Below are 22,433 nucleotides of genomic sequence, written 5' to 3' on the forward strand. Positions count from 1 at the left end.
ACGAGTGTGTGTGTTTTCGTAGCTGTGTACCGAACTTTGAAAAAAAAAAGAAAAAGAAAAAAAAAACGTTGAAATGTTTGTTTGATTGAAGACGACGTACAAAATGTAAACCCGCGGCTACAAAATTTCCTCACTTCCGTGAAATCCGTCTTGTGGAAACCGCGCCCTTGCTCGGTCATTCAGCTAGCTAGCCAAGTCCAAATGGAGGCTATTTTTTGCTTCAATCCCTACCTGTTTGAATTGTGTTGTGCAGACCAAAACAAAAAAAAGCATCGATTGTATTTGGCTTTACGGTGGCCCATTGGCTCGTGTTTTGTGATCATTATCCTTCGCAAATGTTGATCGCTGCTGTGGGCGTCAGTAATGGAAAACTCGAACCTTTTTCCCTCTCAAGCCAACCAACACAACAACAGCAGTGACCGGAGCTGTGTTCGTGTCTGTGTTTTTCATGCAACTTTTACTGCACCAGTTGTTGAGGGTGGTTTGGAATGGACTGCGCCCCACACAGCAACCTGCTGTTCCGTCTGTCAAAACGCATCGAAAACTAGGAATACGAGTGTGTGCTTTTTAATTGCTACTCAACTCCTAGTGCTGTGCACGCTTAGATTTCGTGGTCATATTTTGTACATGCTCGACTTTTACAATCCACCACCCGGAGTTAATTATGCGTGTTGTGCTGTGTGAAAAGCACATGCACGGTTGAGCCTAGCCGCAGGAAAAAAGGGTGTTTGGTTTTGCCTTCTTCTGTGAAAAGTGGACGCAAAGATTGCGCGCGTCGGCAAGACAATGGTGCGCGGCCGATGACGATAGCGGAATTCGGAGCAATTCCACGGATGGCGGAAACGATTCTCGTGCTTCACGTCCACATCCGGTCGTGATTGTTCACGATGGTGTGCCACCATTCCGGGTGGCTTTTGTTTTGTGGTTTGAAACGGTTTAGCGGAAGAGCAGCAGCATACTCCGCAGGGTTGTTGGGGGTTGCGCCAGGGACTTTAGGGCTTTAAGGGTCTGCTCCACCACAACTCTGCTCCATTATGTTGAGAAGTGTTCAACCTTGATGTTTCCTGCAGACGGTGATTCGAGGAAAACAATATGTTCGGGAACTATGCTTTGGACGGGTGGGACGGAGCCGCCGTTGTTTCATTAGGTGCTAAATGCAGCTGTTTGGCGTGAAGAGAAAGTGGCATCGGAAACGCACTACTCCTACCGGTGCGCTTAGTAGCCAAAGAATCACTAATGACTTTATCTCGACCATTTTGGGCTGGCTGCCTCGCATAAACAAAATGGTTTATTAAGTTGCGATTTGTTCCGGAGAAATGTAGCTTGAATTCACACATACGAAATGAAGAGTGTAATAGTTACAAGATTACATTCGCTTAGCTTATGTAAACTGATGTTCCAGTACAGCGGGATGATGTCAGAGAATGCTCACGGAACAGCAAGAAAGGAATGATTAATGTATCCAACTTCCTGGAAAGATTTATTTTTTTTTGTAAAATGTCAACCACTGTCGAAATAACATGTTTTATGGCGACATTGTACTAACGTTTGAATTGTTTATTTTCTTTATAGGTAAGCAAGACATCAGTCGGAATATAATCAGCGAAATTTGAATATCAGCAGACGACAAAAACGTTCCACGGTTTGTATGTACCTCTGGATTATGGAAATATGATCCTGGGAACTTATTCTCACCCAGCAAAGGTCAAGCAACAGGTTTTCCGTTAATGCATTCTATACACTCCCTAAAACAACATGCTTTCCACAACTACACCAGCTCCATTCTAATGAAGTCGTCGAGGTGCGAAAGAACGATATCAATCAGGGAAAAAAAGATCAGATTGATTGGTCAAGAGTCGTCCCGCTTCTCGGTCCAAGTCACGATCTGCTGCAATCGACTCCCGCGGTGAGGCCAAAGCATCCTTCGGGCGATTGTTGTAGTTTTCCTTGCGGTGACCTTTTCCGCCGAAGGTATAAATCACCCACCAGTCTATAATGACGTAAGGGGGCAGACAGGGAAATGCTATAGGAACTGCATCTCAATTACCTACCAGGCGCTGACAAACTGACCGGTGTGTGATGTATACGGCAGCATCGTAAGTTAAAAAGCCAGCTGCCTGAGGCTTACCGTGTAGGACGGGGGAGAGTATCTGATCAAAACATCATTTGCGGTCACCCGATTATTAACTGGATCGTTCTGTGAAGCTCATCGGTGGTGTATTGTGCTATCACAGTTGTCTTACAGGTTGCACCTGAGGTTATCGCTAGACCGCAAAGTGGAAACTTCAGCGTCCGAAGTGTTGATGCTGGAAGTTAGCTTGCGGGCAAAGTGAAATCTAATTTCACCTGTCTGGGATCATGACCCGAACGGTGGACGAAGATGGAAATTCCTCTGTTTGTGGTCGATTGAGCAGTGACCTCGTCGGTAGTGATGTGGGATACAGGCTTTTAAAATGAACCATTTTGGATGCTCGAAAGATTAGACTGGCAGCGATAATGGCGGAGGTAAACTTTTTTGGGAAAGTATTCCTTAAAAAATTGGTACTTTCTCTACACAGTAGCTCTACAAAAAATTTGTACATTTAATAATCGAAAGATTCATCAGCTGAAGTCGATTTCCAGACACTCCACATTCAATACATTCAATCAGGGTAAATTTATCGCCACAATACACAGTAATTGCACAACGCTTAGGCTCAAGATGCAAACTAGCCGGCAGAGAAATCCTTGGCTTGAAACATCAGGAAACATTAAATTCACTTAAAATTTAACAACCCACCCCGATCCGATCGCCCACACAACAGCCACCAGTGCTGGTGAGGCTCATCTCCTTTTCCTCAAACGATGAATGCATTGTGGAGGTCGTCTACGATCAGAGTTATTATAAAAAAGTACCATCGCCAAACCGTACCCATCGTCCATCGCGAAGCAGTGTGCGTACGACCCATTAATCTGTCTGCAAAACTAAGGGTTGTATGGAAAATTAAACAAAAGTGTACGAAAAAGCATGACTTTGTTCGGAAGTCTTCGCGCAGTTGGTTTCGTACCGGAAACGTTTAGTCTTAGGCTTTTGTTGTGGTTGTTGGGAACGGTTGCGACTGCCAGCAGTGTCCTTCGTGTGCGTGTAAGTGTGCCCTCTCTTTAAAAGCCGCCATTTCCGATGGTCAGAATTTAAAATTTGGATCTAGCACGACGGCATTTACCAATGGAGTGAAGGAATTCGCATATCGGTTGTACTTGTACTCTTTGCATCGGAAGGAAAATACATCTTCACGAGATGCGTTACACAGTACCGTTGTGATTTCGATCATGCTTCAGGCTGCTCAATCATCATCGGCGCATCTATAGCCCCCCCCCCCCCCCCCCATCCCCCTGCTGCCTTCCTCCAAACGGTGTATGCACGTGTGGTCACGTACCATCAACGTAAAGCAGTCCGTTAATAGCCGCTCTAATCCAACCCACTCAACCCAGCGTCACTCACCGTGACGAGTGACGGTGTGTTTCAATTTTGGTTTCAATTACCGCTAATCAATCACCAAATGGCGTTCGTATGCGGTTTTTTGCAGTGGCATGATGGACGGAGTAAAAGACAGTGAGTGAGAGAGTTAGAGCAAGAGCGATCGCGGATCTAGGCAGCGATTAGTGACCAGGGCCATTGCCATTTTTGTTTTGCCATCTGTTTCTAGAGGGAAAAAGCTAGAAGAAGGAGTATACGCCGAGAGGAACTTATCATGCTAAGAGTAATTTGAATACAATGCAATGTTGGGCACCATTAAAAAGCATACACAACACACAAATGTGGGCTCTGGTCGCTGAGGTCTCAGATTCGTTGTTATTTCTGTTGATCTGTTCGTCCAACAATAACAAACTCTAGCGATCGGGAGCGTTCGTACACTCACCCGAGATATATGCAAGCGACGAACCCTACCGCCCTCGCAAAAGGCGTCAATTTGGAGGTCTTCGGTTCCGGTAACGGATCGCATCGGATTGCGAAGTCTCCGAATGAGAGAGAGCGCGATGTGTCGAGATGTTGTAGAGATCGCGTCACCAATCCAATCACCGCCAGCACAGTTAAACAGGAAGGCCACACCGTATACACCGGCCGACCGACATCGGTCGGGTTTGGCACCTCGCCTGCAGCATCTCATCTTTGGAGGTATAGATACTCTCCCCCAGATCGTCAATGACGATGACGAAACTCCCTCCGTGCGCATATTGTTAAGCGTTGGCCATCATCTTCGGTCGATCGTTACGCAATTGCGCAAACGTGGGGGATCTTTGTAATCTCCGGGTGGGTGCCGTGCGGATGCGTCGAGGCAGAGGTTGAATGTGAAATATCCGATAGAGGTTGCTAGAGTTCATCGGCTTCGAGTAGTGGTGGGATGAGTTGGAGAAAAAAACCACGTTTTTTGTTTTGTTTTTCTTAAAGTCCTAATGCACTTTTGGAAACATTGAAATGAGTACAAAACTCTAGCTTTAATTTTGCGTCATCTCACAAATGTTTGATCGTATTGGTGGCTATCGAATCTGATGACTACTTGCTGATGAAAGCTCCAATGTCGTCTGCACATCTCAATAACCTTTGTGACACTCTTAGCGTGCTTTCGTAACTCGCCAAAATGACGTTGTTCGGTGGGTAAACAACTTGTGAGTGCTGAAGTTGAAGAATCCTCTGCCCTCTGGGCAGAGATACCGATTGAGTCTACCCTTCGAGAGGTGTTAATTAATCACACTTGTCTGAATTATAGATAGCGTTAGATCCTCTCTTTCCCTACTGGAAAGGCCAATCATAGTGTGATGATATTTGTCATCATTACAACATGTCTGCTATGAAGAATCCATTAGCTTGTAAAGAAGTGAAATTTTTATTTCTCCTATACAGTCATGTTAGTCATTTGGCTAGGTTTTGACTTAAGTAGTTATCACCAAAACTAGGATTAAAAGCCTCAAATTTCCAACATGCACAGTTCTTTTTTTAATTCGAGTTAAGCAAAGCAAGAAACCGTTTCTCATGGACCAGTGAAATTTAAGCGAACCCGTCCGCCTACCCGAGCAATACATTCTAGTTCTCGGACTGAGGTTCTCCCTCGCAAAAAAGATAACCCACAAAACCAACGAGCCAACGATGGTGGGTGGTGCAGATCGTCAATAAAATTATCCGCCCATACTGCTGAGCCCCGCTAATTGTCGCCAGATGTGCGCGGGAAGGTCGAAGAAAGTCACGACCACGGGACGCAAGGCTGACCGCGGCGGATGGTACAATCTACTATCTCCTAGTGTGAGGTCTTTGCTCCCAAAATGCTTGTACTTGAGCAGAAAACAACACAATAATAAACCTCTGAGCTATATAGGAACCACTTTAACGAGATGTCGTTCGCAAGAGGGATGTGTTTACAGTTTGGTTTTGGGGATAAAACGAACTCACCCTTAAGTCGATACGCAGTGCAAGTGGGTGCTAATAGGCATCGCTCTTGCTCGGGCCCTGGACTATCGGGCGGTAATGGAATCATTAACATAAAGCGTGACGACGCCATTTAAGGGGTGATTTATTTTTCGACTTTTAATGTTTCTGCTGGTGGTGAGAATTTAGGGTATCGAATGTGACCCAGCAGGATAGCAACTGGCAGGCATTACATCATTTTTTTTTTTGAGGAAGCAATCTGAAGGAAGAACAAAAGAGACGTTCTTGCAGCATTTAAGGCGAATTCGTCACCGTCTGTTGTGGGAAGAATCATCCGTCGCTTATTAGGTCAGAAGAATCATTACTCATGTGGAAAATTGCTTTCTTCGAGCGGCCCAAACTACCTCACTAGAACTTGGCTCGAGTCGGACGGAGAATATTCCTGTGATTCATCCTGCACAGTCATGATGAAAGCAATGAACGCTCGCTTTGTAAGTGGAGTCGTTGTTTGCTAATGTGTCAACTACCGTTAGGACAGTATGCACTTGTGGTGCACTTGACCGATGCCATGTTGATTGATTTCCTAAGCCGCAAGTGTCCCGGACAGTTGCACTTGCAGTAGCTAATTGCAATGCACAGCATTACGAAGATCCCGGATGTAAACCTGGAGGGTTTTTTTTTTCTCAAGAAATATCTTATATATAGTCGGATGACAAGCCTTTCTTTCAAATGAGTCCCTTTAAGTAAGGAACAGAGGTTTATTTTTAGATGAGTTCTTGACCTGCATCAGGGAATAACCCCTGAAATAGATGCACTGAGCTATCCCGGAGAGGATCTTTTATCTTTCAGTACTGTCTTGTTGTCTAACAAAATTTACACTTGTCGTTGAACTTGTGCAGTGTTGTAACAGCCCACTCCCTGAACAAAAAGAACCCGAAGAAAGAGGCGGCATAAAGAGAACCAACAATTCTGTTGCATGTTAAGCCAAGAGAGATACAGAATCCGACAGAGGGTCGCGTCTTAATGGCTTTGCTTGATCCAATCATACACGTACAGCTTTATCCATGAAAGGCGTAAATGGTGCGAGACCAGATTTAGCATCCCCAGTAGAGGAATCCCCGCGATGGGATAGAGTGAAGAGGAATAAACATACCGATTTGAAATAAATGGATCGGTATTTCCTGTGTGGTGTCAGCGAAGTTTGCACATACTTTGTTTGCTATTCAATTTCTCGGCAAATAACGCATGAGCAAATAGCATTCAGAAAGCTGCAGATGGATGTTGAAGTTGGTGAAGTTGTTCTTATTGGTTGAATGGGTCGTCATAAGACAAGAATAGAGTATGGATGCATACTGGAAATTTTTCGAGATAGAGGATGGAGAATCTTCTTTAGATTTAACTCAACTTACAGAACTACATCTTTATTAAACGGCACAATTATAGCGGCATAGGCAAAGAAAAAATAATTTTGGGAGAACTACTGCGAGTCTGTGGAATATTTTTTTGTTACGGCGAAGACGATTATTTGTGTTGACAATTTGCAACAAAACCGTCCTTCAAACCACGAAGATCCGGCTTCTGCGATATGATTGTTTCTTTAGTGTGAGCGAAGCAGGAAGCATTTTATCAGTTGTTCGATTTCAGCAAACGTCCCTACAAACTGTCAGAAGGTTGATTAACATCATTAGTTTCCCATCGAGAAGCGGCTGGAATGTGTTCACACCTTCAGGCTCGGGTGACGATAATTCTTCTCGATCCGGCAAGTGGCGCAACCTGCCCAGAACTTTCTGCTGCACGAGGCACGTACTGGGAACGAATACCTTCGGGATGTAAGGAAGGTGTCCCAGAATTATCTATCCGTGAGTTGTCCCGAGAGGTGGCAAGAACAGCACGATTTGTAATTAATTTAACCGCAGCCGTAGGCTGGTTGGTGGGCGTCCGGATGACACCATTAGGGCCCGGCAAACGCGGCAACAATTAGCAACCTTTTAGATGAGAACTAGAGAGAATGCCGCACACCATCGGTGAGGTTAATTTTGAATTAAGAGATCTTCCTCGACAAACGTTTATCTACAATAGTCTACGATCACTTTCTTGCACCCTGACAGCACAATAACGCGATGGCACGCGAACGGCAATTTGCTCGCATTATTAATGAGTCCACTTGCAAGCGGAGTCCATTAGCTCTGGGATCGCAACAAGCATCGCTAGGTCTTGGGTGTCATAAGGGGAGTTGCTCGTATCGTAACGTCCTGCGACAGTACGACGATCGAAGATCGTAGACGTCTTGCGTCTATGGACAAATGGAGTGGGAGATTCGTTTTAAACGGTGACACCCCCTCGGTATGCGATGATGCTATTTGGATGCTCACTAGTACGTATGGGAGACCGACGACAAAAAAAAATCTCGTAGGAGCTGAGATGGAGTTGGAGATGCACTTAAAAGCATATCTTAGTGGAGGCTGCTGTGTATACGTTTCGATGGAATAATGTGCAGTACTTACTACCATAAATGAAGATCAACCTTGGTTGGTGCTGCCGTTTGTTTAATCATTTAGTAAGAACAAAAAATACCTCCAGAAAATGTGGGTGATCGAGCTCTTGTGGCCTAATTTGGAGTTATTGTGGTATATTTAGATAACTGTATAAAAAATTTACGATGTTAACGGTTGGTATTTAACGAAAAGTCAAGGTTAACAATCGGAGTTGACAAATACAATAGATAAAGCCACAAAGAATTAAAATCGGGCTGGATGATTTCTCCAAATTTCGCACAGAAGTGTCATTTATTGAAGCCAAGCTCCATAAGCCATTTGAAAGAGATGTTACTTTTTGCACAGCACGTGACCTTTTCGCGCTGTAATTCATCGATAAACCAAATAAAACCCATTGACACAATAAACATTTGAAACATCGGAAGAGAAGAAAACATACAAAATGCAACCAAAAAAAGCGATCTTCAGCTAACTTAACAGCTGTCGAAACAAATCGACATCTATCGCTGTGAATGTCAATCGACCGAATTCACACACCCTTAAAACCTCGACGATCCTCAAAATCGGCGTGAGGGCTAGTGCCTGCGCGCGCACACGCTCGCAACTCTGATCAAGATCAGAAATTCAACCTCCAGCACAGCTAGCGAGACTTCTAGCTTTAGCGCCGTACCCAACTGACGACCTTTCTCGTTTCGCTCTCGTGGTGGATCCGTTTCCCGGATTGTTTTTTTTTTCAATGCGACAAAAGCGGCTGCCACGTTCTTGACATTCAAGCGTCGTCAGTATGATGGCCGAGCGAACCTTTAGATTCAGCTTTGCACCCGGTGTGTTTACGTGTGAGAACTGTGAGTATTTTGAGGGTGCTGTAAAATAAACTCTTGTGTGTCAAAATATGCGGCGATGAGTTTTGTGATGTACCCAGAACCCTTCTGACGCTGCTTGACAGCGATCCGATGGGTGGATCTAGTGGGAGTATGCGAACGTGGCCAAGAATGCAACTTGCGGTGGTGGTACTTAAGCTGACCAAAGCGACCCGAATGCATTGTTTGGACGGGAAGTTTCTGAGTGCTTTCGAGAAGAACCAAGGTTCTGCTGATGGACGAAACCTTCATTACTCTCGGGAGTCACATTCTCACAATTCTTCTCCCGGGTGACTACCGAATGCGGTCGCATTGCTTGTTGTTGCCCGTTAACGTTGTGGTTCAAATGATGATGGCACGATGGCCTCATCATCAGGGGCGTCATCGTTTCGCTCCACGCTTGGATCAGAGGTCCCAATTTCGTAATGCTTAACCCGACTGAAGATGCATCTCCGCCGACGTGCCGTGGCGTACCAAACACAAACACACACCCCGATCTTGTTGCTAATTATGCATTCAAACGGTGATCTAACGTACACGATACATGCGCTCCGAAGAACCTGTGAAGAGCACTGGGAAATCAGCTTCAATGGCCAGCGACTTCTGGCGGAATGTTTCGGTTGCTAGAACACGCACCATCACTTCTTCTGGTGATGGCAATCGCGGGCATTCGGTGGTTTTTTCGTGCGTTTATGTGTGCGCTCATAGATAGTGATCTTTCACCGAGTCATACACGACGTGATGTGGTTCCATTAGTAGTAGCGACCCGCGACTAGACAGAAGTACTACACCAAACCGCGGTCCCTCCTACAAAAATCGTCTTTTTTTTTTGGTTCGTTAGAAAACTATGTAAATGAAGTTCGATTTCGATTGAGTACGGGTGGGTTTGATGTTTGCAGTACGTTAAGTTGCGCCTGGATAAGGAAACGTAAAGGAGATTACGGTTGTTTAACGGAAGGCATGAATCACGACATCGGTGCAGGTACACGTTGCCGGAACCAAAGCTTCCGGTCACCGGTGATGTCGGTGTTAGTGGTGGAATAACCGGAACAAGTCCCAACTCCTTAGAGAGAGAGAGAGTTGTGATTTATGAAAAGTGTTTCCCGAATTGAATTCCCCGAGGCGTAGCGTTATTATTGGGCAAGTTATGAATATGATTTATGATGCTCTTTAAGGTCCAAATCGATCATGCATCCTCGTAATATACGCATACAAAATCTACGGTACAAACGCACTAAAATGGCTGCCTGTATTGCGCAACGACGATAACCCGAAGGCATGGCAGATGGACGTATGCATTTCCATTATGCATATGAGAGTGATTCTTCTACCACAGCATAGACCGCATAGACAGGAACCGGCCACTCAATCAGTCCCATCCACATGATCGTACCACGGCGAAAGGCCGAGGCGTACCGAGCATAATTGAAACGAGTGCATAGAAAAACCATCTGACTGGCTGGCGAAGGGCGAAACAATAGAGTGAATCGATTCAATTCAGCACGAACCTTGACTCGCAAATCTAGCACCAAATCGTGCCGGATGTGGTGGATGCTTCACGATGGAAGATCGATGGATCCCCGCCCGATGACACCGGAACCGAGAACCGATCACGCTTCACTGCTGCCGCCTCGCTGGTAGGTGTCTTGTTGTCTTTCAATGGACAATCGATACCGGAAAGTGTATGTGTTGCTTTGGTGGCGCTAGTACGAACCCTCCGTTTCGTACCTTGATAGATCTGCAAGAAACCGATCGAGCTGGCCCTGAACGAGACAAGCTCGTCGCCTTGAGACGCCTTTGGCCATTGTGACATTCCGGCGGTGGATGGCCTCGGTGCAATTGTTCGCTTTGGCTTGCGGGGGTCGAATCTTCTTGTAGTGTGTCCCGATGTTCCCAAGCCTCGATTAGAATGACAAGGTTTTCACTCTCGATTTTCCATCGAAGGTAGAGTACCGATTTAGTCAGGTGCAATTAGATTGCCATTGTGTCGGACCTTGATGGGGCAGTTTACATCGGCAGAGCGACACTTTGTTTTTCTGAAGAATTGAGTTCAAAATTTAAAAAAATTGGCTTAAAGTATTATGATTTATGCTCCGCCAAATTAATGCTGCCAATTAGCGTTTATGCTAGACACGGGTTTTTGCTCCAAAGAGTATAGAATTACACCATCTAAACGGCCAAACGTGTGGTACATTGTTTCCCAAGCCGCAAAAAAAACCTCGAGCATAAATCATAACTGAGTATTTAATAGTATGAAAACCTAATTGGGCGCCCTAACCCTCCCGAAAAGCTAGCCCTCCTGCTGCCTTGTAAACTAATACCCGCCTTGTAAAGACAACAAAGTTTGCTGAAGATGTATGTACTACCATTTTAAAAACATGATACACCAAAACCGTTGTTGTTATCTGCATGTTTTACTGCATTTGACATAGCAATAAAATGTCTCCTGTCAGCACGCAAACGTGCTCAAACGTACTGCTGGCATCTGCTACATCTGCTCGGCGCATTCAGCGCACTGAGTAACTTATCTCGCCCGTTGACATTTCGGCCGAACGGTGAACGGAGGTTTTATTTGGAGGAAGTTATCACCAACCGTTGAGAGGGATGCTCTCGTGGGGAGTGTAAATTAATTAGTCTCAAATATCCGGCACGTTCTTGGCAGCGTGGTCGGTACATTTCTAACGGTGTTTGCACGGAAACGTATCGTTATCCTTCTGGTGGGATTGAAAATTCTTGAGCCATCTCGGCAAGTTCGAGGAATAATGTCACGTAAAGCAAGAGGTGACGAAAACGGTTGGCATGCCTGTTGTACCGTTCCTTCGGTGCGTTCCTGCATATCGTCCACTTGGTGTGTTGTTCCCAGAATGTAATCCTAGAAGTTGCATGTGTTGCGTTCCTGCTCGAGGGTCGCCTCTTTCGAGATGCGACGCGCAAAGGAAGCAATAATGTACGCTAACAACTCTTTTAACTTTGCATACGCTTGCGTACGTAGGGCAGCCAAGGGAGTCCCATCCATTCTGGGCAGCCGTTCCTTTTTTGTGGGCACCCTTAAATGGTGCACAAAACCGCCACGTTGGCTAATTGTTTCGTTGTCGTTTGTTTACGCTTCTACGCTTGTGTCTACGGACGGGCCACGATAGCCAAATTGAAGTCGGATCGGATCGGTAGATTGAGCGTCCCCAGTGGACATATGCATGCCATGGGAACCGACACTGGCAATGTGTATTGTGTTGCTCGTGGGGTTCTGGAATGATAGTTAGGTGGCTGCCGTCTAGAACTAATGTCCAATTAGGGCGCGATGTTACGGGAACCATCTTGGCTAGGCCATCTCGATGCAAGGTCGTGCTGGCCATGCAATGCTTATTAAGTTATGTAATACACACACACGCACACCTTCGTCCCGAGAGGGAAAGATTGGACAATTTGGTTCTATCAGTCGCTATCTTCTGGAGCAGCTTTTAGGTTAGATAACACAATTCTAACCTCCAGGAACGAAGGTGACAACTTTGGAGGTCCTGCCATGCGGACTGCTTTACTGTAACAATGCATCTCGCATAGAATGCCTTGATTTCTTGTCCAGCTTGCACACAAATTGAACCAAAGTTAGGCTACCGTACTAGTCGAAGGCACATGCATCGATAATGTCCCTATATGGCTGGCAAGCTAAAACAAATGGACAAGGTCTTGAGGTGCAGGTATGCAGATATCGCTGCCGAGTGTTGGAAAGGGTAATAACAATCATTTCTAGACTCACCCACGGACGCGCTTCTTACCTACTCACATCCCCAGTATGGTAATGTGCCGATGCAAGCAAGCCTGGACAATGTATTGCCGAAGCAACCACTCATGTTCACCCATCTTAAATGAGAAGAATATTGGAGAAAAGATGTGAACGAACCGAGTTTACCTGCAAGATGTTGTCGTCTCTTCATTTCCATTACATTTACCAAATACTTGCCTGTATCTCATCCTCAATAAGTATGTTAAAAATCCGTTCCACGTGCCACCGTATCTGATGTAAACATGGCAAACGAACTTTTACATACGTCAAATGGCACCTCACAAGACTTGCTTTGATAAACGATGAAATGAAGACCCGGGCGACGATGACGACGATGATGGGTGACTGTGCAAATATTGGTGCGGTCCAGTGAGCTATGTTTTGATCGAAATCGTTTCCATTTTCTTCGCAATAACCATCCTTCCCCGAGACCGCCCCTCCTCCCCTATTTGGCTGAAGGTGTTGGTCGGTGTAGTGGCTTTTTGGTTTTGCGAAATGGAGATTTCTCAACTAATTTTGCTTTCGCTCGCACCCGCCACAACACTACTCTACTCTGCCACACGAATGGGCGTTGACGCGGGTAGATGAAGCAACGCCGTTTGAAAACTCCATTTCCCACGTATTGCGCAGATCGATGGATCGACTGACGCTGTGTTGCCAGACCTGGCGCAAGACATGGAACGCGAACAGGTGGTTTCTCAGCAGCAGCAGCAGCAACAGCAGCTACCCTCAGTTGACCAAGCGAAACCGTTCGACACCATCATCCATTGAAGGTGGTGGAATTTCGCGTTTTTTTGTTTCTTCTCTCTCTTCAGCTCGATGCACCGGCTGAGCTTCTTTCCCACATGGCAGCTCATTTATTAATCTTTAGCGGCACAGATCCGCTAGCCGGACGGGTGATCTAGTACCGGTTGAACGCGTTCCGAAGGGAAGGTGCATGGAAATCAGTTTTTTTGGCGTATCTATACGAAAACTCCATTAAGCACAGCAGTCGGAATTGGTGGCGGCGAATGCAACACATGCGTGATTAGCGGAAGGATTTCGTATATGAAATCGGTCGAGAAATGTGGGCCGTGATCAATCACATGAGCTGAAAGTGAATGTAGGGATTTTGTAAAATTCAGGAAGGATATTTAGAATCCCTCAGAGAAATTCGAAAGGTTTTCCAGAGATAGATTAAATATTTCGTAGATATGCTTATCAGCAGTTAGTTCATAGCATTGTTTGTTTGAAAATGCCCTCGATGATGACCTGAAGGCCTCGCGCCGCTCAAGCAGACGCCAGCGAATAGTTTACGCAACTGCCTTGCTAGCCACAATCATCCACGAAGCATCGAAAAGCTCGCCACACACAAGCTCGCACGCAGCGTTAGACGCATAGATCGGGGCATAGTGGGTGAGCTAGACACCGTCCTCATCGTCAGCATTTTACAGCTGCACCTGCATCGAACCGGCTTTGGGGTGGGTTTTTTTTGTGTCGATCGTTCGGTTCGATTACGCCACCCAAAGACCCGATCCCGAGCCGTCCGACGGGTAGATATTCGTCGATTCAAAGTGCGTACTAACAGTGACCCCGACTACAACGGGCAGAGTATAAAAATAAGCAAAGAATCCATCGTCAGCGACACGGCGACACACTCAAACAGGGAGCTTCGAAAAAACCTTCCGAAAATCTTGCACAACCAAATGTGCAAACCGTGTCACATATTAATCGTGTTTAAAATTAAAATTATATCTATCCAATTATATCGACAAGCAATGCTCTAAAGTTGGTCGCTCTCCCTCTTTTCCGCCCGTCTTTTTTGTAGCTTGGGATCCCTAGAGGCCACACTGCCGCGTGAAATGGTGTCACGACGCAAAATACTGTCCCGCTCGCGGGACGACCTCAACCTGGACCAGTCCTACATCACACAGGAGGAAGAGGAGGACGTTTGGTATCAGAAGGAGAAACTCTATAAGGTAAGTACCAACCGCATTTCTGCACCACAGTAGGGGTGTATAATATTAAATTTTTCGAAACTACCGTTGCTAGTCTTTATAAAATCAATTACCGGGGTTATGTTTTATGAAATTTTTATGCACATTTTATGCGACGCATGTGCGGAACACATCACTGTAGACGATCGAGTTGGTGTGTGATTTATGGCACTCATAAATATGTAACCCATAAAGGCATGAAAAGTAAAATAATATCTGCTAGAGGTAATAATTAGATAAATTTATTTCTTTTCACTCGTACAATTTGCATATAAATTCATATCCACACCGCTGCAGCCGGTAATTAGTAGTAAATTATGAAAGCAAAAATCTTCTACCGGCAGTACAATTTAGAACTTGAATTATGATTGAATTATCAGGTGTTTACTACCTTCGACTTACCGCTCACAGCCAGCGTTGACAGCTCGTTTGTTGTTTTCGGTGCGCCGCTAGTTCCGGCAGATGGCGCCAATATGTTATCGATTGATTAGTTAACACTGGCGTTTGTGCGTAGCGTTAATCAATGGTGTCAGTCAGATATGTTAGATAACACTTTGGCGGCGGAATGCCGGTCCGTTTTTTTTGTGGAGAGTTTCAAAACAGTCGAACGTCAATGAAATCCACACCACAGCATTCCGAAACTGTCATTCCAGCGGCATGTTTGTTTACGTATTCAAATCATGCTTCCGAAACGAGCGGCGTGCGCGCTTTCTCCGGCCTTTATTTCCTTGTACGGGCGTACGCCATTTTAGCCACGGTTCGTTCGCCTCACTGGATGGACGGTTTTATTTTTCCCGAGTCGAATTCACCGCCAGCGTAATCTGGTACAGCGCTAGATTCCTTCGATCTTCGGGAGTTAGAAAAGTAATGCCACAGCCACGATCGTGTTAAAAAAAAAAACGGTGGTGAAGAAATAACGGTTGGTGTTTAGCAAAAGTAAGCTTTTCACATGTAAGTCGCACAAGTTGGTCCGGTTTGGGGCCCATCAAAAGGCTGCCTGGACGCGGGACATGACAGGTTGATCAGAAGGTTACTCAATCTGATCGGTTCCTCTCGGCAAAGCAGTCACGCACAACGAGTGGACTATCTCAGTGGACGATTCGTCACACCAGGTGCCATGTTCACGTGAACGTTTTACCACGTCCCAATCTTGGCTTCTCGCCACAATTACCTCATAGAAATTGGACGCTAAAAGGCATGCGCCCGAAGTAATCGATATATACAGCCCGATACCGTTGCGGTAAAGTGTGGTGCGTCAAATGCGCTACAGGTGTTTGGCGTCAATTTTCCGTCATCAATAAATGCTCTCAATAAATCTTGCAACTTCTCCAAAACACTCAAACCCCTCCCCTGCTCTGCTGGTAGCTTCAAAGAACTCGTGAGGAAATAGCTGCACGCGTGTACGGATTTATTGTTCATAAATATGTACGATGAACACCCTAATTACACGAGGGAATCGATCCGATTGGTCCGCACGTACTATTTACGCGACTCGTGCCCATATCGTGGCCACGAACGTCCAACAGAAAAGGGACAGATGTAAATGAGCGGTAGAGAACGTCACGGACTACTGCTTTGATTCACATTCTAACGCAATAAATCAATCGATCGGATCGAAACGCGAAGTGTGAGTGTAAGAACAAGAATTAAATCTCCCCTAAGGCTGCTGCTGGTGCTGCTGATGTACGGTAGGCGAGAGTCACGATCAGCACGCGTGGTACGCAAACACTGGTAGCGCCATTGCCGACCATATCAGAGAGCCTGTCATTACGCAATTAATTCGTCCAAGGAGAAGAGTACGAAAATTAATAGTTCTGTAGCCGTGAGGTCCATTACAATTGTGATGTTCAATAATCTAGAACGTCCGATCGGTACAGAAATCGAGAGTCACTGGGTTAGTGGGGAGGGAGCCAACCGGTACTGCTACATCCCGGCAAAGGCCAGGGAGGATCTACCCGCATACCAGTTCTCGAGGTGTGTAGGACGAGTTTTCGCTTTCGTTTGAAGCTTTGCTGGGCTAACATTAATAGCCTGTGTTGTGGTGTGGTGTGCATGCGATTGCGTACCGTTGATTAGTTCCTCAACGTTCTTCTTCCCATGTCTGACCATTCACAACAGTACGGTGGTAATTGATACGGGGAGATGGTGCTCAGTAGGGGGCCTCCACCTTTAAGCCTCACCACAACATCATCGCGCGTCACATCAGGTTGAGTGTCTGCGTGCGTTTTTTTCTCTCCTCATGCGCCTATAAGATAATGATGTTCCTCATCGTTCGGTTTGATCATTTACCTACTTCAAAACTCAACACCTTTACGACCTCCCTGGCCCATATTCGATAGGTCACCGGCTTCGGTGGGCTCGGTAAGGTGTTGCTGTGTGTCCAAGCGTGTCGAAGTTTGCGCAAAGCTCTCCTACGGCTGCGGAAATAAATGATCGGCCAAGTAACGGCACCTCGGTGGAACGCATCAATGGATGCGAAGAGTGGAACAGCACAAAAGGCACCTTAACGCACTTCATTCAACCGAGGCTGACCCGTAAAGAATGAAGTGACCACGCGCATGGATGAGGCTCGTACCTTAGTAGCGGTCTCTGGTGAGGTTGATCCGAGGGGGTCAGCATCGTTAGTTAATTTGGGTTGCAGTTTTGGGATTTTTTATGGAAGGGTTTTTGTGCAACGACGCGACGCGACCCACACGAGATTTTTTTTTATTGGTTTGGGTCGCTTTTAATAACCACCTAGCAGAGAGGCTTCTTGATATATTGACTATTTATAACTCAAACATCTCACCTTCAACGCACAAACACACACACACAGAGAAGCGCGATACGAACGCGAGAAGCGATGCTTTGACATTTCATTTCAACGATCGTCCGAGGATGACTTCTGCATTACGCCACTTGTACAGATCGGAATCGTTGGGTTGCTTCTGATGCAAACACATTCCCATCCTTAAAACAAATCCAGGTGTCGCGAGTGTCCGCGTATCGCAACGCTCGCGGTTGTCAATTGGTTTCGCTAGTAGACGGCTTTGACATCGGAGCGGTCTTCGAAGCGGGACACAAGTACCGTTCAACATGGTTGACTATACATATTAGCATGCAAATGAGTTGCACGCATACTTGCGCACTCGTTGCGCGATTGATTTTGTTTATTTATTTATTTATTTATTTATCCACGCGATCTTTTTGCACCACTCAAACAGAGCCATGTAATGATCAGGTAACCATGTGATCGGGGAGTTAATGGATAAAATTGTGGAAAAGTGTTGGTTTTATGACAGTATTTTATGGTCGCAATCGTACAGCTTTGTGTACATATTTGTAAATGAAAGAAGTTTTATGATTTTATTACTAAAAACAAAAATTTCCTATGCTACTTCATTCTGGAGAGTCGCTGTTTCTAAAGTGACATCTTCAAATGTCATTCAAACGGTCAGCGCCATGTCAAACAATGACAATCAGCTTTAAGCGTATTCGTTGCAGGTGTCGGCAAAAGGCACGCTAATTCCTGCTTGTGAATGATGACGCACACCATTCGCTTACATGTGAATGGTTTGTATTTAAATAACTTTCCAATCTGCCACACAAAACCCATCATCGGTAATTTCCTCACGCAGTCCTCACAAATGGCATACAATTCATCAAAATTCGAAGTTCCGATCGGGATAGTTCATTCGCATTGCTACAAAATGCCCATCCTTTTACAAAAGTAGCGAAAGTGAGTGAAATTATCCGCCACTTTCATTCATTTTTATGCAACATAGCACACACACAACGGGCGCGCGAAGATGGTGACAATTTCAAGGCATCGCGCGACTATGGTTCCATTGTTGCGCTTGGTGCCATTTTGCACTTTCTCGATCACAAAAATTGCGCCATTTATGTCGTCGTGCTCCCGGCTCTTAACAGAAGGTCCACTTTCCCTTTCGGTTGCGATTCTCAAGTTCACCCATCTCAAGTCAGGCAGCATCTGTTTGGTGTGTGTGTTTTTTTTTTTTGTGATTCAATTTATCCAACTCCCTTCGGCTTGTCTTTCTTTGGAGTTCTGCTTATGCAATTACGTGTAGCTTCAATTTTGCGTCCCTGTCATTGCGCAATCGTAGTGACAATTTTGTTCCCATCTGCCGTTCGCTGTTCACTTGGTGGTAACTCGATGCCTACAACTCAGTGCCAGTAATGGGCGAATAACAGACCTGGCACGGCAGGAAGATACCGATCAATCATTCGGTTGGTATGAAAACGATTGCGGTTGGAAGCAGACACACATTCCAAGCTGCTTCGATCTTCTGCTCGATCTGCAACGCGCAGGCAGATCGATTGATCGGTTGCCAAATCGATTGGGACGTTGAAACCTGAGCTCAGTGAGGATACACAAAGAGCCACCGGAATCGAGCGAAAGTGTATAGGGGAGTCCACGTGCTCGTTTTGGTGGGGTGGTGTGGCCGGTATTTACGAAGCATTTTTGGAGGATTCGTAGGCTCAAGTCTCCGGAGGCCGGACCGGATCTGTTCGGATGGAAAACCGAAAAAAAGGGAAAGTTATGATCGTACGCTCGGCATCAAAGTCCGGAAATACGAGCTCGTGTCGTGGTGGTGTTGGTGTTGGATTAGCGTCAGGGAGACGGTTTGGAATCCCGGAAGAAAGCCTCCGCTGCAAACGGGCCAAGGTGGTGAACCGTCGCGTACGCTCATAAATCATAGCAGCCACGCACAGGCCTCACACAACCACCGCTGCACGAATCAACCTAATGAAGCAAGCTCCGTCCAGGTGATAGAAAGTGTAGTGAAATCGGAGACGAGGGTGAAACATTTCAATCGTGAATTATCGCCATTTTGATCGAACTGGAAAACAGGGATGGAATCGATTAATGTGTGCGTTAGCCTTGTCTTGGTATCATTGGATGTGTCGTTACACGGTGTTGAGCCCTGTAACGAATCCCCGCAAAGCGTTCAGAAGCGTTCCCAATTGTCCGGATTAGTTTGGTTGACCCAATTTGATGCAGGCCTAGCCGTGATTGTATGGAATGTTTACGTCTGAAGGGAGTTTGATAAATGAAACCTCACCAACTCAGTTGGCACGAGTTGGTAGACCGATTTTTGTACCGAATCTCTCAAAAATATTTGTTGCAACAACTTCAATTAACTTTCCCCGTGCCTTCGATTCTGCGCCACATTTCAATGGAAACGAGCAGACTGTCGTAACTGAAATGTTACACCAGTGAGGAGGAGGCAGAGTCGAGAGTGTGATCGGATCTTAAAGGTAAATCGCGGGAACTACGCCAAACAGCCGCCAGCCGTTGAGACACGATCGCTTTCGTAGAAATATTTGTATCTGGAATAGAAGTCAATTTTTAACCCAGGTGGTGATGATGCTGCAGATACATGTGCTCTGTTTCTATCGTTTGATCGTCGGTGACAGTACACGCCTGGCTAGGGGAATATTGCAACCACCCATGCTCCCCAATGGATGTTCCAGCGCTTACACCGATTGACAGTTTAAGGATCGTGAGCCGCAGCCCACGTGATTTGGCAGTTGGGCTCTTTTGAAGCAACTGCCAAGACATATGACGCCATCGCAAGAGAAGTTCCAATGTATCGTTAGGTGTCTTAGACGTAAGCCGTCTAAAGTATATCTTAGTGTGTTAGACAGGTGATTCAATTTTACTTTTATTTGATCTTTACTATTTTTTTCCTAATTATAATCAGAAATGAGTTTATCCAATGATTTATGTTTTCATTTGAACGGTTTAAAGTTTAATTTTAAAGGAAGTACTAATGCTTCCTATTACTTTGTTTCAACTCTGCCAAGATCGTATTTAAACATCTTAATGTCTATTTCGTCTGCTATCGTGAAGCTTTCGATTACACCAACATCCGTTAGCTGAGGATCTCTAAACACCTAACGGGTTCTAGCGTGATCCATAGTTTCGCGTTTCTTCATCAAACGCCTGCGAAACCGTTCGTTGCAATGAAAACGAAACCAGTACAGATCGCTTAACGGCGGGAAGTCAGCTGGTCAGCTTGCGTGACGTGTGGTTTTCGTGCCCCAAGATAATAGCTTCTACCGCATCCATACAATTAATTTCGATCGTCATATGACACTCGTATCTAGTGAAGGGACTAATGTTACTTTACGGCAAATAAAAGAAGGATGTTCTGCATGACATTTTACGAACGCAAATCTGACAGATTCTTGATTGCGCAAGACTACGTCCTTGAGAGTGGTTTTTATCTTAATAGGATTTATTTGAAAGTAGTGCACATGGAGTTGGGGATCCACTGACGGGAAAATATAGTTGGTAGAATGTTCCCAAAGCTAGGTCACGCCAACATCTACCCTTAACCACTCACGATTGACAACAATTCTAAAACGAACTGTTTGCACATCTTTTCCTGCAATGAACGTCCGTAGAGCTAGAACATACAAAAGGTCTGTCTGTGTCGATAGTCGTGCCATTTTGAATTGCCCTGCCCTTTCCGTGTTCTGTGCCGTCGCAAAGAACTCTTGCCAAATTCGCGATCAGAACCCGGCGGGGTAGAGAACCTCCGTTTCGTTCGTTAAATGTCAATTTCGCGCCAGACAGCGATGCATCATACAAGCCTGCCGAAGGGAAATGATGACAATGATGATGCTTTAACGATCAATTCGCCAAACATCACGAACCAACGGAGGCGTCACTAGGCTGCTAGTCTGACGTTTGTTGTGTGGTGTCGGAGGATATGTACCTGCTATTTTTCACAAATGTCAGTGGGGCAAATTGGAAACAGGTTTCACCTTCGATTCTCGATGTACTCGACGGCAACGGAGACAGAGTGCAACACACGTACGAACTCTGGACAGCTCTGCCGGCAGATAGTGCGCTGGTAGTCGGCACAAGTGGCAAATTAGTGGCAGAAGTCCCGTTGGTGATGGGTAGGGAAAGGAAAACAAATCACCTGGTCTCCGTTCTGCTGGTAGATTCGCTCGATCGCGAGACATCGTGAGAATGTGGGTGCGAAAAGACTTTAGAATTCTTGTCCGTCTCTAGCTCGGAATGTCATTGGAGATTCCTCGGCTCATCATCATGACCAACCACTACGCAGAACACTACTCTTCTCTGGAATACACTTAGCGCGCGGTTACCGAATGTGGTTACCCTTGTCCGTTTAGACGGCAGATTCCAACGATCCAATTGACATTAGCATTCTCTCCAGATCTCCTCTACGTGCCAGTCCGAGCCAGCCAGCCTTGAGCCCGACAACCAACTGCAACTTTGTAGCTGCAAAGTACTTGTCGCTTGTTGTTTTTTTTGTGATTGTTGCGACCGCATCGGTCGCTCCCATTTGGGTTAGAGGTAGCACCTTAATAGACATCTTACGGTTTTGGCGGCACAATATTTGTGTAACCGAAATGTCAAACCCCGAGCCGATTTTTCAAATGGTTGAGGGAATTATTTTTTCGTGCACACCCTGCAAATTGTGTGTGTGTGTGATGGTGGTGGGATGCATCCGACACGGTATTAGCTGTTGAGCCCATGGTAGTATGATTTTAGAGGCCACCAAACCAACATTAAGGCCTTTAATGGGCTTTAAGAGGCTCATCACCAAACGTTACCATTTCTTAACCTTCTCGGCATTGTAAGGTGCACTGTGGAATCTGCTGCTGGTGCTGCGTGCTGCGTGTAAACCGCTAATGAAACGAAGCGCGATCACACTTCGATCGTTTAATAGTGGAATGTTACAAGCGATCAAGAGCAATAGATGGCCGAGCCTGCCAGGAAGGGTTCTTGCGTGTTTCAAGGACATGTAATTTTTATTGTTTTCACTGCCACAACCGGACAAGTTCCCGCTGAGTGACTGAATGTCTTGGATGTAACGGTTGAGCTAATTTTGGCATTATCATAATTTACTTTGAACGGCGACGCTAGCAGGTGGACGGATT

The 22,433-nt window shown here is 45.7% G+C and overlaps 1 protein-coding gene across 2 annotated transcripts in view; it reads left to right on the top strand.

Annotated features, from left to right (window-relative positions):
* The window catches only part of LOC126562006 (uncharacterized), a 122,651-nt gene that overhangs the window by 53,638 nt on the left and 46,580 nt on the right, over positions 1-22,433 (top strand). For both annotated transcript variants that reach the window (XM_050218415.1, XM_050218416.1), the window contains exon 2: positions 14,345-14,495. In XM_050218415.1, coding sequence (XP_050074372.1) covers positions 14,345-14,495 — 151 coding nt within the window. The remainder of the gene's footprint in view (positions 1-14,344; positions 14,496-22,433) is intronic.

Source organism: Anopheles maculipalpis, chromosome 3RL (genome assembly GCF_943734695.1).
Source record: "Anopheles maculipalpis chromosome 3RL, idAnoMacuDA_375_x, whole genome shotgun sequence".
Taxonomy (NCBI): domain Eukaryota; kingdom Metazoa; phylum Arthropoda; class Insecta; order Diptera; family Culicidae; genus Anopheles; species Anopheles maculipalpis.